This window comes from Trichosurus vulpecula, chromosome 2, assembly GCF_011100635.1.
Source record: "Trichosurus vulpecula isolate mTriVul1 chromosome 2, mTriVul1.pri, whole genome shotgun sequence".
NCBI classification, from domain to species: domain Eukaryota; kingdom Metazoa; phylum Chordata; class Mammalia; order Diprotodontia; family Phalangeridae; genus Trichosurus; species Trichosurus vulpecula.
The window spans coordinates 367810758-367825957 of NC_050574.1; the positions used below are offsets into that span (position 1 = coordinate 367810758).

The window sequence follows — 15200 nt, forward strand, 5'->3', positions numbered from 1 at the left end:
AAATCTTAATTGTACTTGAAATAAAAAAAAATTTATGCATAGGTCTTAGCGCAGTCTGACTTCTGTTTGAGTTCTTTTTCTGTTTTTTTCTAGCCTGTACATTTTGATAAGAGCATGCAGGTGTTTGTGATAGTATAAAGTAGTATAATCCATTTGCTTATAAATTTAATAAATTTCCTGCTTTTAGCACTTAATTGAGTGTGAATTTATTGAACTAAACATTAAAGATTATGAAGGTTTCTCCCTCTGAATGCCATCTTTGGAATATTTTTCTTTGAAAAATTAATTGTTAATTTTAGAATGGTCATTTTAACACTTGAATTGGAACATAAGAATAACTCAAAGGATCAACCTGTGTCAACTGACTCTGTGTTTTTTGTTTTTTAATCCATAAGGCAGAGGAAATAGCGATAATAGGATGAACATATTTTTATTATTTTAATTTTGTGTCATTTATTGTTCTTTGTCTTTCTAGTATTAGAGAGTATGATTTTATTACTAAGGTCTTAATTTATATGGAATGTTGAATGCTTTACTTTTCTTGGTACTAATTTTTAAATCATCTCAGCATTTATTATTGATGATCATACTTAATGTATGTATGTATATAATAGACATGTAATTCTGTGTGGATGTGCATTGTTAGGAAATAAAGCTAATACCATGTGGATAATCATTTTCTTAATATTAGTACTTTCTCTTTGCATCTTTTAAGGTATAAGTTGGGAAAAAAATGTGTATTAATATATAACTGGCAGCATTAAAAGAATCAGCGAATGGACATTTATTTTGTGGCAAATTCTAAGGCCTGCTGTCATGTTTTAAATATTGGTGAGAATATTACTGAAATTGTTCCCAATGAAGAGTTTTCAGACAGAATTGATTTGAGGAAATGTTGAACTTTCTATTGTACCTTTAAGTTATTTAAGACAAAATTCTTTACAGATTGATATGTAAATTTTAATTTTGTAACATTTATTTAAACCTCAGTGTTGAGAGAGATCTGAAAAATTTCACGTCATTTCTTTTTATTTTAGATTTAAAGGAGGCCTCCAGAAAAAGTAGATGTGTATCTGTACAGACAGACCCTACTGATGAAATTCCCACCAAAAAATCAAAGAAACATAAAAAACACAAAAATAAAAAGAAGAAAAAGAAGAAAGAAAAAGAGAAAGAGAAAAAATACAAGAGACAGTCAGAAGAATCTGAGTCAAAGCTGAAATCTCATCATGGTGGGAATGTAGGGTTGGAGTCTGATTCCTATTTGAAATTTGATTCAGAGCCCTCAGTGATGGGGCTGGAACACCCTGTCAGAGCACTTGGGCTGCCTAAGCCCCCTGCAGTAATGCTGAAGTCACCAACAATGACATTGGGACTGAATGAATCCCCTGCAGTAGCTCTGGAACCTCCTACAATGGCAGTAGAGGTATCAGAACCACATACTTTAGTAGCACTGAAGCCAACTTCAGTTGGGGAACTATCAGAACTACAGGCAGCATTAGTCCCAGAACCCTTCACGTTAGAACGACCAGAGTCATCTGTGGCTGTAACACTGGAATCATCTGTGAAACAGACGTTGGAATCTCCTGCAGTGATGCCAGTGCCTACTACAACAGTAGTGCTGAAGTCATCTGAGGCACATGTGACAGTGTCATCGGAATACAATGCAAGATCTATGTCGAAGCATTTGGAGATTCCATCTTCAGAGCAGTCAAAGATCCCCTTGCTTGAGCCTCCAGCATCCAAACTGCTAGAGTTATCAGAAACTTGTGTGGTGACAGCATCAGAGACTCCTGCAGAGGTCCATCATAGGTCAAGCTCACTGACAGCTTTGGAGTTGCCAGAGTCATCTGTAACTGAAGTTCTGAGGTTGCCTGAGCAATCTACAACAATACCATTCTTATCTGGGGAGCCTCCTACAACTACGGTATTGGAGTTGCCCAAACCACCTTTAGTCTCGTTACCAGAGATGCCTGGGCCCCCCACAACACCAGTGCCGGAGCTGCCAGGACCCCCCACGACGCCAGTGCCAGAGTTCCCAGGGCCTGCCGTGACATCGATGCCGGAGCTGCCGAGAACCTCCACGACGTCGGTACCGGAGCTGCCAGGGCCCCCCGTGACATCGGTGCTGGAGCTGCCGGGGCCCCCTGTGACATCAGTGCCGGAGCTGCCAGGGTCCTCCATGACATCTGTGCCAGAGGTGCCGGGCCCCCCTGTGATTCCGGTGCCAGAGGTACCGGTTCCGGAGGTGCCAGGGTCCCCTGTGGCATCAGTCCTGGAGTTTCGGGGGCCCCCTGCAACACCGGTGCAGGTTCCGGAGTTGCTGGGGCCCCCCGGGTCACTGGTGTCAGAGTTGCCAGGGCCCCCTGTGACACTGGTACGTGTACCAGAGTTGCCGGGGCCCTCAGCAACCCCAGTGCTTGAGTTGTCACAGGATTTGCCTGGGCTTCCAGCACCATCGATGGTGACGGAGTTGCCTCAGGAGGTGCCAAGGCAACCCACGATGGCGCTGGAAATGCCACAAGAGTTGCCTGGGCTGCCTGTGGTGACAACAGCATTGGAGTTGCCTGGGCAGCCTGTGGCGACTGTGGCTTTGGAATTGGCAGAACAACCTGTGATGACAGCAGAACCGGAGCAGCCTACAGTGATGCCAGCGCTGGAGTTGCCGGGGCAGCCTGAGGTGACAACAGCAGCAGGGTTGCCTGGGCAGCCTGTGGCTACAACAGCACCAGAGTTGCCTGGGCAGCCTGAGGTGCCAGAGTTGCGGGGGCTGCCTTCGGTGACTGGGGTGTCAGAGTTGCCAGGGCAGCCCTCAGCAACTGTGGCACAGGAGTTGCCGGGGCAGTCTGGGGCACTAGGGCAGCCTGTGGCAACTGTGGCACTGGAGTTGCTGGGGCAGCCTGTAGCATCAGAGCTATCAGGGCAACCCACAGTAGCTGCAGCGCTAGAGTTGCCAGGGCAGCCTGTGGCAACTGTAGCGCTAGAAATGTCAGGTCATTCTGTGATGACAACATCGGATCTGCCAACGATGACCGTTTCACAATCCCTGGAGGTGCCTTCAACGACAGCGCTGGAATCATACAGTACAGTAGCACAGGAGCTACCTACTACATTAGTGGGGGAGACATCTGTAACAGTATCAGTGGATCCCCTGATGGCCCCTGAGTCCCATATGTTAACTTCCAATACCATGGACTCCCAGATGTTAGCTTCCAACACCATGGACTCCCAGATGTTAGCCTCCAACACCATGGACTCCCAGATGTTAGCCTCCAACACCATGGACACCCAGATGTTAGCCTCCAACAGCATGGACTCCCAGATGTTAGCCTCCAACAGCATGGAATCCCAGATGTTAGCTTCCAACAGCATGGAATCCCAGATGTTAGCTTCCAACAGCATGGACTCCCAGATGTTAGCGACTAGCACCATGGACTCCCAGATGTTAGCGACTAGCACCATGGACTCCCAGATGTTAGCGACTAGCACCATGGACTCCCAGATGTTAGCGACTAGCACCATGGACTCCCAGATGTTAGCGACTAGCACCATGGACTCCCAGATGTTAGCGACTAGCACCATGGACTCCCAGATGTTAGCGACTAGCAGCATGGACTCCCAGATGTTAGCGACTAGCACCATGGACTCCCAGATGTTAGCCTCCAGTACCATGGACTCCCAGATGTTAGCGACTAGCACCATGGACTCCCAGATGTTAGCCTCCAGCACCATGGATGCCCAGATGTTGGCATCTAGTACACCAGAGTCCTCTATGCTGGGTCCCAAGTCACCTGATCCCTATAGGTTAGCTCAAGATCCATACAGGTTAGCCCAGGATCCTTACAGGTTAGGTCATGACCCTTACAGATTAGGTCATGACCCTTACAGATTAGGACAGGACCCCTATAGGTTAGGCCATGATCCCTATAGGTTAGCTCCTGACCCTTATAGAATGTCACCCAGGCCATATAGGATAGCACCCAGGCCATATAGAATAGCACCCAGGCCCTATAGATTAGCACCTAGGCCACTAATGTTAGCATCCAGGCGCTCTATGATGATGTCATATGCTGCTGAACGCTCTATGATGTCATCCTATGCTGCCGAGCGCTCTATGATGTCTTATGAACGTTCTATGATGTCACCAATGGCTGAGCGCTCTATGATGTCAGCCTATGAGCGCTCTATGATGTCAGCTTACGAGCGCTCTATGATGTCTCCCATGGCTGAGCGCTCTATGATGTCAGCCTATGAGCGTTCTATGATGGCTTATGAGCGCTCCATGATGTCTCCAATGGCTGAGAGGTCAATGATGTCCATGGGTGCTGACCGTTCCATGATGTCGTCCTATTCTGACCGTTCCATGATGTCATCCTATTCTGACCGGTCGATGATGTCATCTTATACTGCTGACCGCTCAATGATGTCTATGACTGCTGATTCCTATGCAGATTCCTATACAGATTCATATACTGAGGCTTATATGGTACCACCCTTGCCTCCTGAGGAGCCCCCTACCATGCCGCCTTTGCCACCAGAGGAGCCCCCCATGACACCACCGTTACCTCCTGAGGAGCCCCCTGAGGGACCATCATTACCTGTTGAGCAGTCAGCATTACCTGTTGAGAATACCTGGGCTACTGCTGGAACAGCATTACTCTCTGAAGAACCACCTTTGCCCCCTGAGCCTCCTGTGATGCAGACAGAGATTCCAGAGTCTACAATGAGTGATTATTCTGTGGGAGCTCCAGAGCCGTCAGTATTAACATCAGAGCCTGCTGTAGCTGTTTCAGAGCCACCACCAGAGCCAGAATCTTCCATGACATCAACATCTTTAGAGTCTCATATGATACAAGAACATGCTATTATAGGGCCACAGGCAGCTGTCCTACCTTCTGGGCCCAGTGCAGTGTCAGAGACTGCTATACTAACTGCAGAACCCACTGAACCTACTGTTGTGACGGAGTCAGTGGAAACTTTTGAGCCTATTTTAACATCTGGGCCTATCTCAGAACAGATTATGTATCTGACTGAGGTGGCAGTCCCAGAGCCCTCAGAGGTGGCAGTCCCAGAGCCCACAGAGGTGATGGTCCCAGAGCCAACAGAGACGGTGATTCCAGAGCTGGCAGAGGTGACAGTAACAGGGTTGGCTGAGGTGGCGGTCCAGGGGCCAACTGAGGTGGCGGTCCAGGGGTCAATTGAGGTGGCGGTCCAGGGGACAGAGGACATGGCGGTCCAGGGGACAGCTGAGGTGGCAGTCCAGGGGCCAGAAGAAGTGACTTTCCAGGGGCTGGCTGAGGTGGCTTTCCAGGGGCCGGCAGAGGTGGCAGTCCAGGGGCCGGCAGAGGTGGCAGTCCAGGGGCCGGCAGAGGTGGCAGTCCAGGGGCCGGCAGAGGTGGCAGGCCAGGGTCCCACAGAGGTAGTGGACCAGGGGCTGACAGAAGTGATGGTCCAGGGGCCAGCAGAGGTGATTTTCCAGGAGCCAGCCACAGTGGTGGTTCAGGAGTCTGCCATGCTGGTCCCAGAGCTGACTGCAGGACTCCCGGAGCCAACCGTGATAGAGGTGGCCACGCCAGAACCCACAGTCCTAGAGCCAACTGCAACAGTGCCTGATGGTACTGTAGTGGTTCCAGAGCCTACACCAATGATGGAGTCTACAATCATGACTTCAGAGCCTGTTATTAAAAGAACAGATGTAGCCTCATCTGTTGAGTCTAATCTTTGTCAACAGACCACCACACAGGAAATTGCTATTCAGTCAAGTGAAGAGGCAAATAGTGAAAAAAGGCAACTGGAGAGTTATTCTTATGAAAGCATACACCATGTAAATATACTCTTGGATGTAAATAGTCCTTTAATTGCAAAAGAGACAGAACATAACACTGTTTCTGCCGCTAGCCCTGTTGTTAGTGAAGTTGTTATGGAGAAATTTTTGCCTGGCAGTGAGACTGATCATAACACAGGGTTGACCACCTGCCCTAGTGAAGCTAATATAGTTGGAACTGTATCTACCACCAGTTCCCATATTCATGAACTTGATGTAAAGGGAACTACTAAGGAGATTGAACTTTATGCAGCATCTGTTACGAGCTCAGTAAGTAAGGCTGATATTGAGGGACCTTTACCTACTCAAGAGATTGAACATGACATGGTAATTTCAACTAGTCCTAGTGGTGGTAGTGAAGCTGATATTGAGGGACCTTTGCCTGCTAATGACATTCACCGTGATGTATTGTCTGCTAATCTACCTGGTAAGAGTGATCCAGAAGCATTACCTATGAAAGAAAGCGAACACGATGCAGTAATTGCTATCAGCCATAAAGATGGTAGTAGTGAAGCAGAGAAAGAGACACCACTCTCTGCTAAAAATACTGAACATGAGTCTGTATTTGCTGCCAACATTTGTGATCTTAATGATGCTGATCTAGTGCGACCTTTACTTCCCAAGGATATGGAACGTGTCACAAACCTTAGGACTGATATAGAGGGACCTTTGTCTGTAAGTGGAGTTGAACGTGACATAGTAACTACTGCCAGCCCTGTTGTTATTAGCATACCTGAACGAGCTTCAGAGTCTTCATCGGAAGAAAAGGATGATTATGAAATCTTTGTTAAAGTTAAGGACACACATGACAAGAGCAAAAAAAATAAAAGCCGTGATAAAGGTGAAAAAGAGAGGAAAAGAGATTCCTCATTAAGATCTCGAAGTAAGCGGTCTAAATCTTCAGAACACAAATCACGTAGACGCACAAGTGAATCCCGTTCAAGAGCAAGAAAGAGATCATCTAAGTCTAAGTCTCATCGATCCCAAACGCGTTCACGATCACGTTCAAGGCGTAGGAGGAGAAGCAGCAGGTCAAGATCAAAATCAAGAGGAAGGCGTTCTTTATCAAAAGAGAAACGTAAAAGGTCTCCAAAACACAGGTCCAAGTCTAGGGAAAGAAAAAGGAAAAGATCTAGTTCTAGAGATAATCGCAAAGTAGCCAGAGCTCGAAGTCGTACACCTAGTCGTCGCAGTAGAAGTCATACTCCTAGTCGACGAAGAAGGTCTAGGTCTGTGGTCAGAAGAAGGAGCTTTAGCATTTCTCCTGTTCGCCGCAGCCGTACTCCAAGCCGCCGCAGCCGTACCCCTAGCCGCCGCAGCCGCACCCCCAGCCGTAGGAGCCGCACCCCCAGCCGTCGAAGAAGATCTAGATCTGTGGTAAGACGGAGAAGCTTTAGTATATCACCGGTTCGACTAAGGCGATCACGGACACCCTTGAGGAGGCGTTTTAGTAGATCTCCTATTCGCCGAAAAAGATCCAGATCATCTGAAAGAGGCAGGTCACCACCTAAACGTCTCACGGATTTGGGTAAGTGGGTCTCTAATTAAAAAAAAAAAAGATTGGAATTGTAGAAAACTGAAAATCAACTTGAGTGATTGCTTTTTAGTCCATCAACTTGTTATTTTATAATGGCTTTATCTTTTTTTTTTATGTAGCTTAGTTTTTGGGAGTTGGGGTAGTCTGGACCTGTGTGGGGAATTCCTGGTATGGAAATTCTTTCCACTTAGGAAAACTGTCAGCTGGTCTGTAGTCTTAGGTCATTGAATATGACATGATAGCTGCCTTCAGCACTGTTGTAAATAGCATACCTGAGTTTCAGAGTTTGGGTACACAGAGGTTCAGTGACAGCTAGTCAGGACCTGAACCCAGGCCATCTTGACTCCAAGGCTGGCTGTCCCTCTATCCACTGTGCCATAGTCTTTTAAGTGTATTTGCTCCTGGGTAGCAGAGCCTATTCTACTACCTTTCTGTTCCTAGTACTGTAGCAAATGAATTTATTCATGGACCGAACATCCTGATATGCTTTTGGAATGCATTAGGAAAAAGGTAACTTGGAGACTAAAGATTTAAACCTTGGGGAGTGGAAGGGTTGGGATGAGTTGGCCTTAATGCTTCAAAACAGACATACAAATCTCAGACTCTTTTTCCAGCTTCTTATATTCCAAATTTATATTGTCACAAGGCAACCTGGAATGCCATTTAAAATTCTATTCTTTATCATTTACCTAACAAGTACTATGTAAACTATAGGTTCAGCAACTATTATTAATTAATTTTTTGTGGGACCATTTTAGTAGGTGGTGTTAGTAAGGTTATATATCATTGGTAAATTCGGATTAAGAGGACCAGGCCTGCTTTGAGCATTCACTACAAGAGCTAAAATCCTATCTCCAGTTTTAGACAGGGAACACAATGGTATTTAACATTGACTGATAATGTGTCATTCTAGCGTGCAAGTGTAGCTCCTTTTTCCATTTCAGTAGATTGTGGATCTCTAAATTGGTTTGGTAGAGGAAGGAAACTAGGATAGAAGAAAATAGGTGAATGAAATATAGATATAATTTTCCCCTTTAGAAAAGAGATTTCCATAGAACCAAGTTCAAGAATCTTGTTGCTTGTTAATCTTTAGAAGAGTTACAACTGTTTTGACTGTATAATATGAAAAGTACACTACTTGTAAATTTTTACTGTCCTTACAGATAAGGCTCAACTACTTGAAATAGCCAAAGCTAATGCAGCTGCCATGTGTGCTAAGGCTGGTGTTCCTTTACCGCCAAACCTAAAACCTGCACCTCCACCAACAGTAGAAGAGAAAGTTGCTAAAAAGTCAGGAGGAGCCACAATAGAAGAGCTCACTGAGGTAAGCTAGTTCAAAATTTGCCTCCAATTTTTAAAATTGATTATTTCAGTGATGTTGACTCTGGAGCGTGCCAAAACCCAAATTGCGGGCTGAACTGATAATGGCTGGCACTGAGCAGCCAAAACCCGAAATACAGACATGGCAGCGGCAGAAGCTCCGTTTAGCAGGCCATTATCCGGGATGGCTAAGCTCCGCTAGCTAAAAGTTACTTCCCATTACTTTTGCTTTCCAGTTTTAGAAGCCAAACTGACTGAGGCGCGGGACGTTTCGTTTGAATGGAGGAGGTGTTGAGTGAGCAACACGCAGAAGCGCGCCTACCGTTTCGTTTCCATTCACGACGTGTTCACTGACCGCCACGAGTGTACTACACATACGCAAAGACACAGACAATCTTCAGAAATGATCTTTTGCCACCGGAGCTTGGAAATTAATGAGAATAGCCGGCCATTGCCTGAAAGGAACTTCTTTCGCATCAACATTTCGGGTTTTGGCCGCTCGGTACCAGCCGTTGTCGATAATGGCCGGCCATTATCAGTTCTTCCTGCGGTTCGGGTTTTGGCAGTAACATATATTAAGCATATTTACTGTTTTCCTTTGGTCTTTTCAGTTGAGGCTTGTTTTGTGGGGTTTTTTTTTTTTTAAGAACGCTGAAATATTGCTGCTAGGATCCAGAAAATACCACATTGTTTCATATGTTGAAACTTGTTATTGGCTAGCCTTATGCCAGCCCTCCACTGTCAATACTTTCTGTTTCTTTTGGTCACAAGCCTTATATAATTTGTTCTTTTGGCTAAATGAGCCCCCTTTTGTGATATTTTCAAATTGATAATGGATGTGAAGAATTCTAGTGCTTGTATAGAGAAAACAGAGACAGGTCCATCCAAATTTTCATTGTCATTTTTTAAGCCAGGCAACAGAGCCTTTACCTAACTTCTCAGGAAGGAATTGACTTTGTCTGCTTCATATATCAGACCTTGTCACTAACTCCCTGCCCTTTTTACCTTTTTAAAAAAAAAAATTGAACTCTACTTGTATGCAAGGTGGAACCCATTCAGTCTTTGATCTATAAAACATTCACAGAGAAAAAAATGTCAGTACTTTCCCTTCTCCCCTTCTAGTCCTATTCTACAGTTATGAACAGACATCTTTATTTTTCCTGTGTTATGAATCTTGTTCTAACCACCCCCTAAGAATTACCTTTCCTTCTTCTCTTGGATCAGTGTCCCTCACCTTCACAATCTGGCTTTAAGCCCCTTTAAGGGGATCTTCCTTGGTAATTTAACCCCACCCGACTCTGTTCACTCTAGCCTGCATTCCCTCAGCACTTATGTACTCAGTTTGTATTATATCAGTTTGCACTTGTTAATGTGTTGCTCTGTAAAAGCGTTCTTCAGTTATTTCATGTGTATGTATTCTGTCTTTTGATCTAGATTGTAAGCTCCTTGAGGGCAGGGACCATGTCTTTTACTTTTTGTATCTCCCTGACAGTACCCAGTACAGTGCTCTGCACACAGTAGGTGCTCAATAAATGTTGTTGACTGACTGACTGGCCAGAGTCTGCTAAGTAGCTAACTCATCTGTCTGTAAATGTAAACTTGTACTTTTAAAAGTTATTTTACATGGTTTTGGTCCCATTAAGAAGTGGATGTGTTGTCTGTGTATACAGGGTGTGTAAGATTATCTTTTGTTTGTTTTTTTTTTACTTTTTAAGAAATGCAAACAGATTGCACAAAGTAAAGAAGATGATGATGTTATAGTGAACAAGCCCCATGTTTCGGATGAAGAGGAGGAAGAACGTCCTTTCTATCATCATCCCTTTAAACTCAATGAACCTAAACCCATTTTTTTCAACTTAAATGTGAGTACTGCAATTGATATAAGAAGTCAAAAGCTGGTAACTTGAAGTTTATATTGAAATAATTTGGCGTTCAATTCCATTTTAGAAATTGTATTTTTAAATTTAGCTGAGGAGAAATAAAAAAAAAATTTAAGCCTGAGAATGTATGTTAAGTGAATATCACTAGAGATTATGTGGCAGTTATTCAAATTTGGTGTTACATCAAACCTTAATTTGTGAAACATTCTTTTTGTTCCTTAGATCGCTGCTGCAAAACCAACTCCACCGAAAAATCAGGTAACATTGACAAAAGAATTTCCTGTATCATCTGGCTCTCAACACAGAAAAAAGGAAGCAGATAGTGTTTATGGAGAATGGGTTCCTGTAGAGAAAAATGGTGAAGAAAACAAAGACGATGATAATGTCTTCAGTAGCAATTTGCCTACTGAGGTAAGTAAAAGTAACGTTTTGCCCTTTTTTTTCTTAAAATACCTAAAACTGCCATTTTATTGTTATTTTATATCTGATTTGGATTCTGTTTCACTCTTCTTAGGGTCGGGTTAAACGGCAGGGCCGGGTTAGACGACAGATGAGACAACCCGCAGCTACTCATTTCACAGTAACTCGATGCAATTCACTTTGTGGAACCACGCCACAAAGTGAACAGCATCGAATTGCAGAGAACAGTGTTGTCACGTCCTTACCCAACATTGGGCCCTCCTTGCATTTATGGGGAGGTAGCCCACGGTACAACTTTTCTTTAGCTTCCCGTTTTGCTTCCAGGCTTTATAGCTCTAGATTTTGGTGGTAGCAAGTTTAGTGGGTAAAGGAATAAGGGAGATAGGCTGAGCTTCAGGTTGAACACTTGAATCAAACTTGAAATGGTCCTTGCAGGCTGACAAGCAACTTGGGTACACAGTCCATTTTCCAAAAATGAAGTTCCTAATTGTACCTCCAGATTATTTGTCAGATACCCTTCTATTTTTCCTCATTTTCCCTTCCCCTGCACCACCCTGGCCCTTTTTTATTCTTGTGTTTAACCTAATGCTCAGCCTCTTTCTCCATTCCCTTCTCCCCCTCTCTGCTACTATTAAAAGTTGGAGAAGTGGAATCCACACTTGGAAATACTTGTGTGGCTCTAGTAGTATCTTGTCAAAATGATGCGGTGATAATGCCAAACAACCCCCATTAAAATGCTGCCTGACTAAATAATGTGCTACTCATTATAGTGCACATCAGAACAGCAAGACTGTATATATATGTAAATATATATATATCTGTATCTTTGTATGTATCTCTGTATCTGTACCTTTGCTGTATCTTTTAATAAACAGTTTACTTTTATTTAACTTGTTGTGCAAAATCACGCTTGGGGGATCGGGGAGGGTGGAGATTCAGTAGGGGGGTGGGAACCTCCCAGATGATCCCTCAACCACCTTTTCTTTCTTCTGCCCATTATCCCCATTGCCCGGACACACCTCCGTGGACTGGACTAGCTCTCCAATGCCCTGTAAAAATGGTGGGCTGGTTTCCCCACATCCTCCTGTCCCTGCAGTCTGGGCGTCTATAGGTCAGAGAGACCTGTCCTTTATATAGATCCATACCCCTTCGGAGACCACCTTCTATCACTCCACACCTTTAATGTCATAAGTAAACAAATCCAATTTTTAAAACTGTAAAGTGAACAGAACCCAAATCAGAAACATAATAACATTTTGATAGCAGTATTTTTTTCCCTTTAGCCTGTCAATTCACAGGCAACGTTTTCACTGTGCACTTTTAGTCCTGCATTTTGACATGCAGCAAGCTGTAGGCATTGAAGCTGGAAGCATGATAACTAGCCATTGAAAGTTCTATTTACCAGCTGACAATTGCTTTGGGGATTCTCATCTGCTCGTGGTTCCACAGAGTTGAAACATGCTGAATGTCCCCAGTAGAGAAAAAAAATTGGGAACTTGTCATCTTATTTCATATTAGCTTTTTTTTTTTTGTTTTCTACCTTGTTTGGAAACTGCTAATGAATTAATGGCAACATTTAATACCCAGATCAAGTTACCTGAAGGTTTTAAATTTCTCAGAAGGGACATGATTAACATTTGCTAGTGACTTCCTTTATTATGTAAAAAACTAGATAGGGAATTCTGAACAGCCTCAGACTTACTTAGGTTTCCTGATAACATAACACTTGTATTAAATTAATTTAATGCATATAATTAGGCATTTACATGTATGGGGGAACACATTCAAAATTAATGTGAATAGCCAGGAAACTTTTTAACGTGGGAAGTGTTGCTGCTGAATGAAGAACTATTAATACGTTTTTCCAAATGATGTTTCCTAAGATCCTAAATTGCCATGGAATATTTTAATGTGATTGCAAGCATTAACAGCGGACAGAAGAAAACATTGGTGAATTAGTGAATCTTAATTCAACTGAAAGGAAAGTGTATTAATTTAAACCAAAAGTCTAATCTGATCACGCTTACCCAACCCTTCACCTCTTTTGAAGTAACAGATCTGAGCAACATAGCCCTTATTCCTTTGGGTTTGCCACCCGCAAAGTAGGCTGTTTAAGTGAGGGTACTTAAGTCATTTACCTTTGAATCCTTTAGCTTCCTATTAGGAGGATTAGATAAATATATGACAAATATTTTTCATGAAATTCAGCTATTATCTGGTTGACTGACTATGTGAAACTGTTCTCCTGTATATTTGAATAACCTACTTAGAATACCTCAAAAATGTTGGTTAGGTGTTAATTTAGATTAAATGATTCCAAAATGTATACAGTTTGAGAAAGGGTGAAGATTTACTTATCAATTCTTTTAATTTTCACCTGTTATTCACATAATACATATGTTACATAGTCTTTTTAAACATCTAGAAGAAAATTTTAGAAATGGAAATAACAATAGCTCATTCTACTAAGTATGATCAAATTTGTGAAGTAGCCTGTGAATTTTTGAGGGGAACTGCATTTATTGCGGAGCTAGTGATAAATTTATGGGAGAAATACTCTTTAAATGCTACATTTTTGGAGTTGAAATGACTTGGCAGAAATAAAATTCAGTGAGTTAATGCAGCAAAATCTTTTTTGGTAGTAGAAATTACTTGTCAAGAAGCTTTTCATTTTAATAAAGGAAATGAACTTTGTACATACCAAATACAGTTGTATTACGTGAAGGTTAAAGATACATTCTCCATATAAGCCAAGTAGCTTTGCTGTGCTGTAGCCACAAACTGCATTCCCTCACTCCAGCCAATTATTTTGCAAATGAGTACTACTGTTGCTCCTGGTTGGGGCTGCACAAAGATGTGGATGGATCAACATAAAACCATCGCTACTATTATAAAAAATAACCATAATCTATTGACAGTGGGTCAATAATATCATCTTTATAAATGAAGAACCTGAAGCAGAGGACTGTATAATTTTGGTCATATTGTCATAAATGTTTGAGAAATGTATTACTGTAGAATAAGGGGTTTGTTTTTTGGTAAAACAAATAAAAACTACTTCAGAGGCTTAAAAGAAAAGTTTCTTAAATCAGTAATAATGCAATATTTAGCCAGGAGTAATTTATTTCTTGACATTTGTAAATATTGTGGTACAGAAGTGTCTAATCAAGGAGACTAGTTTTTAAGTTAACTTAAAAGAATTATAATGTGTTAGCCAAATATATTTCATAAATACACTTGAATTTGGGTTTCCTTTGTTCCCTTCCCCATCCCCACCACCTATGCAGTCAAGAATAACTAAATGTTCCAGTAGAGCCAAATCTTAGAACTTTGTAATATTTAAAGATTAGCAGTCACTTCTATTCGAGGCAGATGGGTGTGTGTGTGCGTGCGTGTGTGTGTGTGCGTGTGCGTGTGCAAATCTCACCTTAATTTCTTCTTTACCTTTTCTAGTTCTCTTACATCTTTACACATCTTACACAAAAGTGAGATGTAGATTAATATAAAAGTTTTATAATATCTCTCTCCCCCTTTCCTGTTACTTTATATAGTTGAAATTAATTTTTACATATAAGCAAGGTTTCCCTTGATGTATACATTACTAATGTGAGGCTCAAATATTTAATAACCAAATATTTAAACACCAAATTTTTACTTTTCTTGATACTTTTTTGTCTGAATTTATAATTTCCTTGATGAAAGCAATTCCAACTGATCAAACTCCCTCTCCCAGAGCAAATCAGAAATTATTCTTAGATTTTTATGAGATAGTCTTATTACTTACATATTCTTATGGCTATATAATAAGTTTTAAAACTTCTCAGTGAAAATACTGAGAAGTTAATGTAACTTGCCCATGATCACACAAATCAGGTTAAAAAGTTTTGAGCGTGTACTATGTGCCAGGCACTGTACTAAGTACTGGGTATACAAACAAAAACAAAACTTCTTGTATGTATCAGATGTGACTTGAACTTGGCTTATGGGCAGATTCTGAATTTTCTACTCCAAATAACCCCTCCCTCCTGGATATATCTACACATATTAACATAGGAAAGATAGTCAAAAATTCTTTATAACATGATATAATTTCTTTGGCTCCTGACCTCATTTTCTGTTTCTTATTGCAGATGTCACTTAGTGTTCTAGTATCTATAATAAATTTTTTTATTTTTAAAAATTTCCTTTACCTCGTGCCCTATTAGATATTAATCAAAGT

The 15200-nt window shown here is 42.1% G+C and overlaps 1 protein-coding gene across 9 annotated transcripts in view; it reads left to right on the top strand.

The window, feature by feature from the left end:
- Window positions 1-15200, top strand: part of SON (SON DNA and RNA binding protein) — a 35161-nt gene that overhangs the window by 3745 nt on the left and 16216 nt on the right. For 6 of the 9 annotated variants that reach the window (XR_005009575.1, XM_036744707.1, XM_036744703.1 and 3 more), the window contains exons 3-6: window positions 1038-7352; window positions 8525-8685; window positions 10397-10543; window positions 10784-10972. Coding sequence is in view for 8 of the 9 variants with exons in the window: in XM_036744707.1 (XP_036600602.1) it covers window positions 1038-7352; window positions 8525-8685; window positions 10397-10543; window positions 10784-10972 (6812 nt within the window). In the remaining variant the exon portion in view is untranslated. Of the gene's footprint in view, window positions 1-1037; window positions 7353-8524; window positions 8686-8917; window positions 10229-10396; window positions 10544-10783; window positions 10973-11075; window positions 11872-15200 lie in introns of those variants that run through there. The other 3 variants (XM_036744705.1, XM_036744702.1, XM_036744708.1) reach the window with 3 other exon arrangements.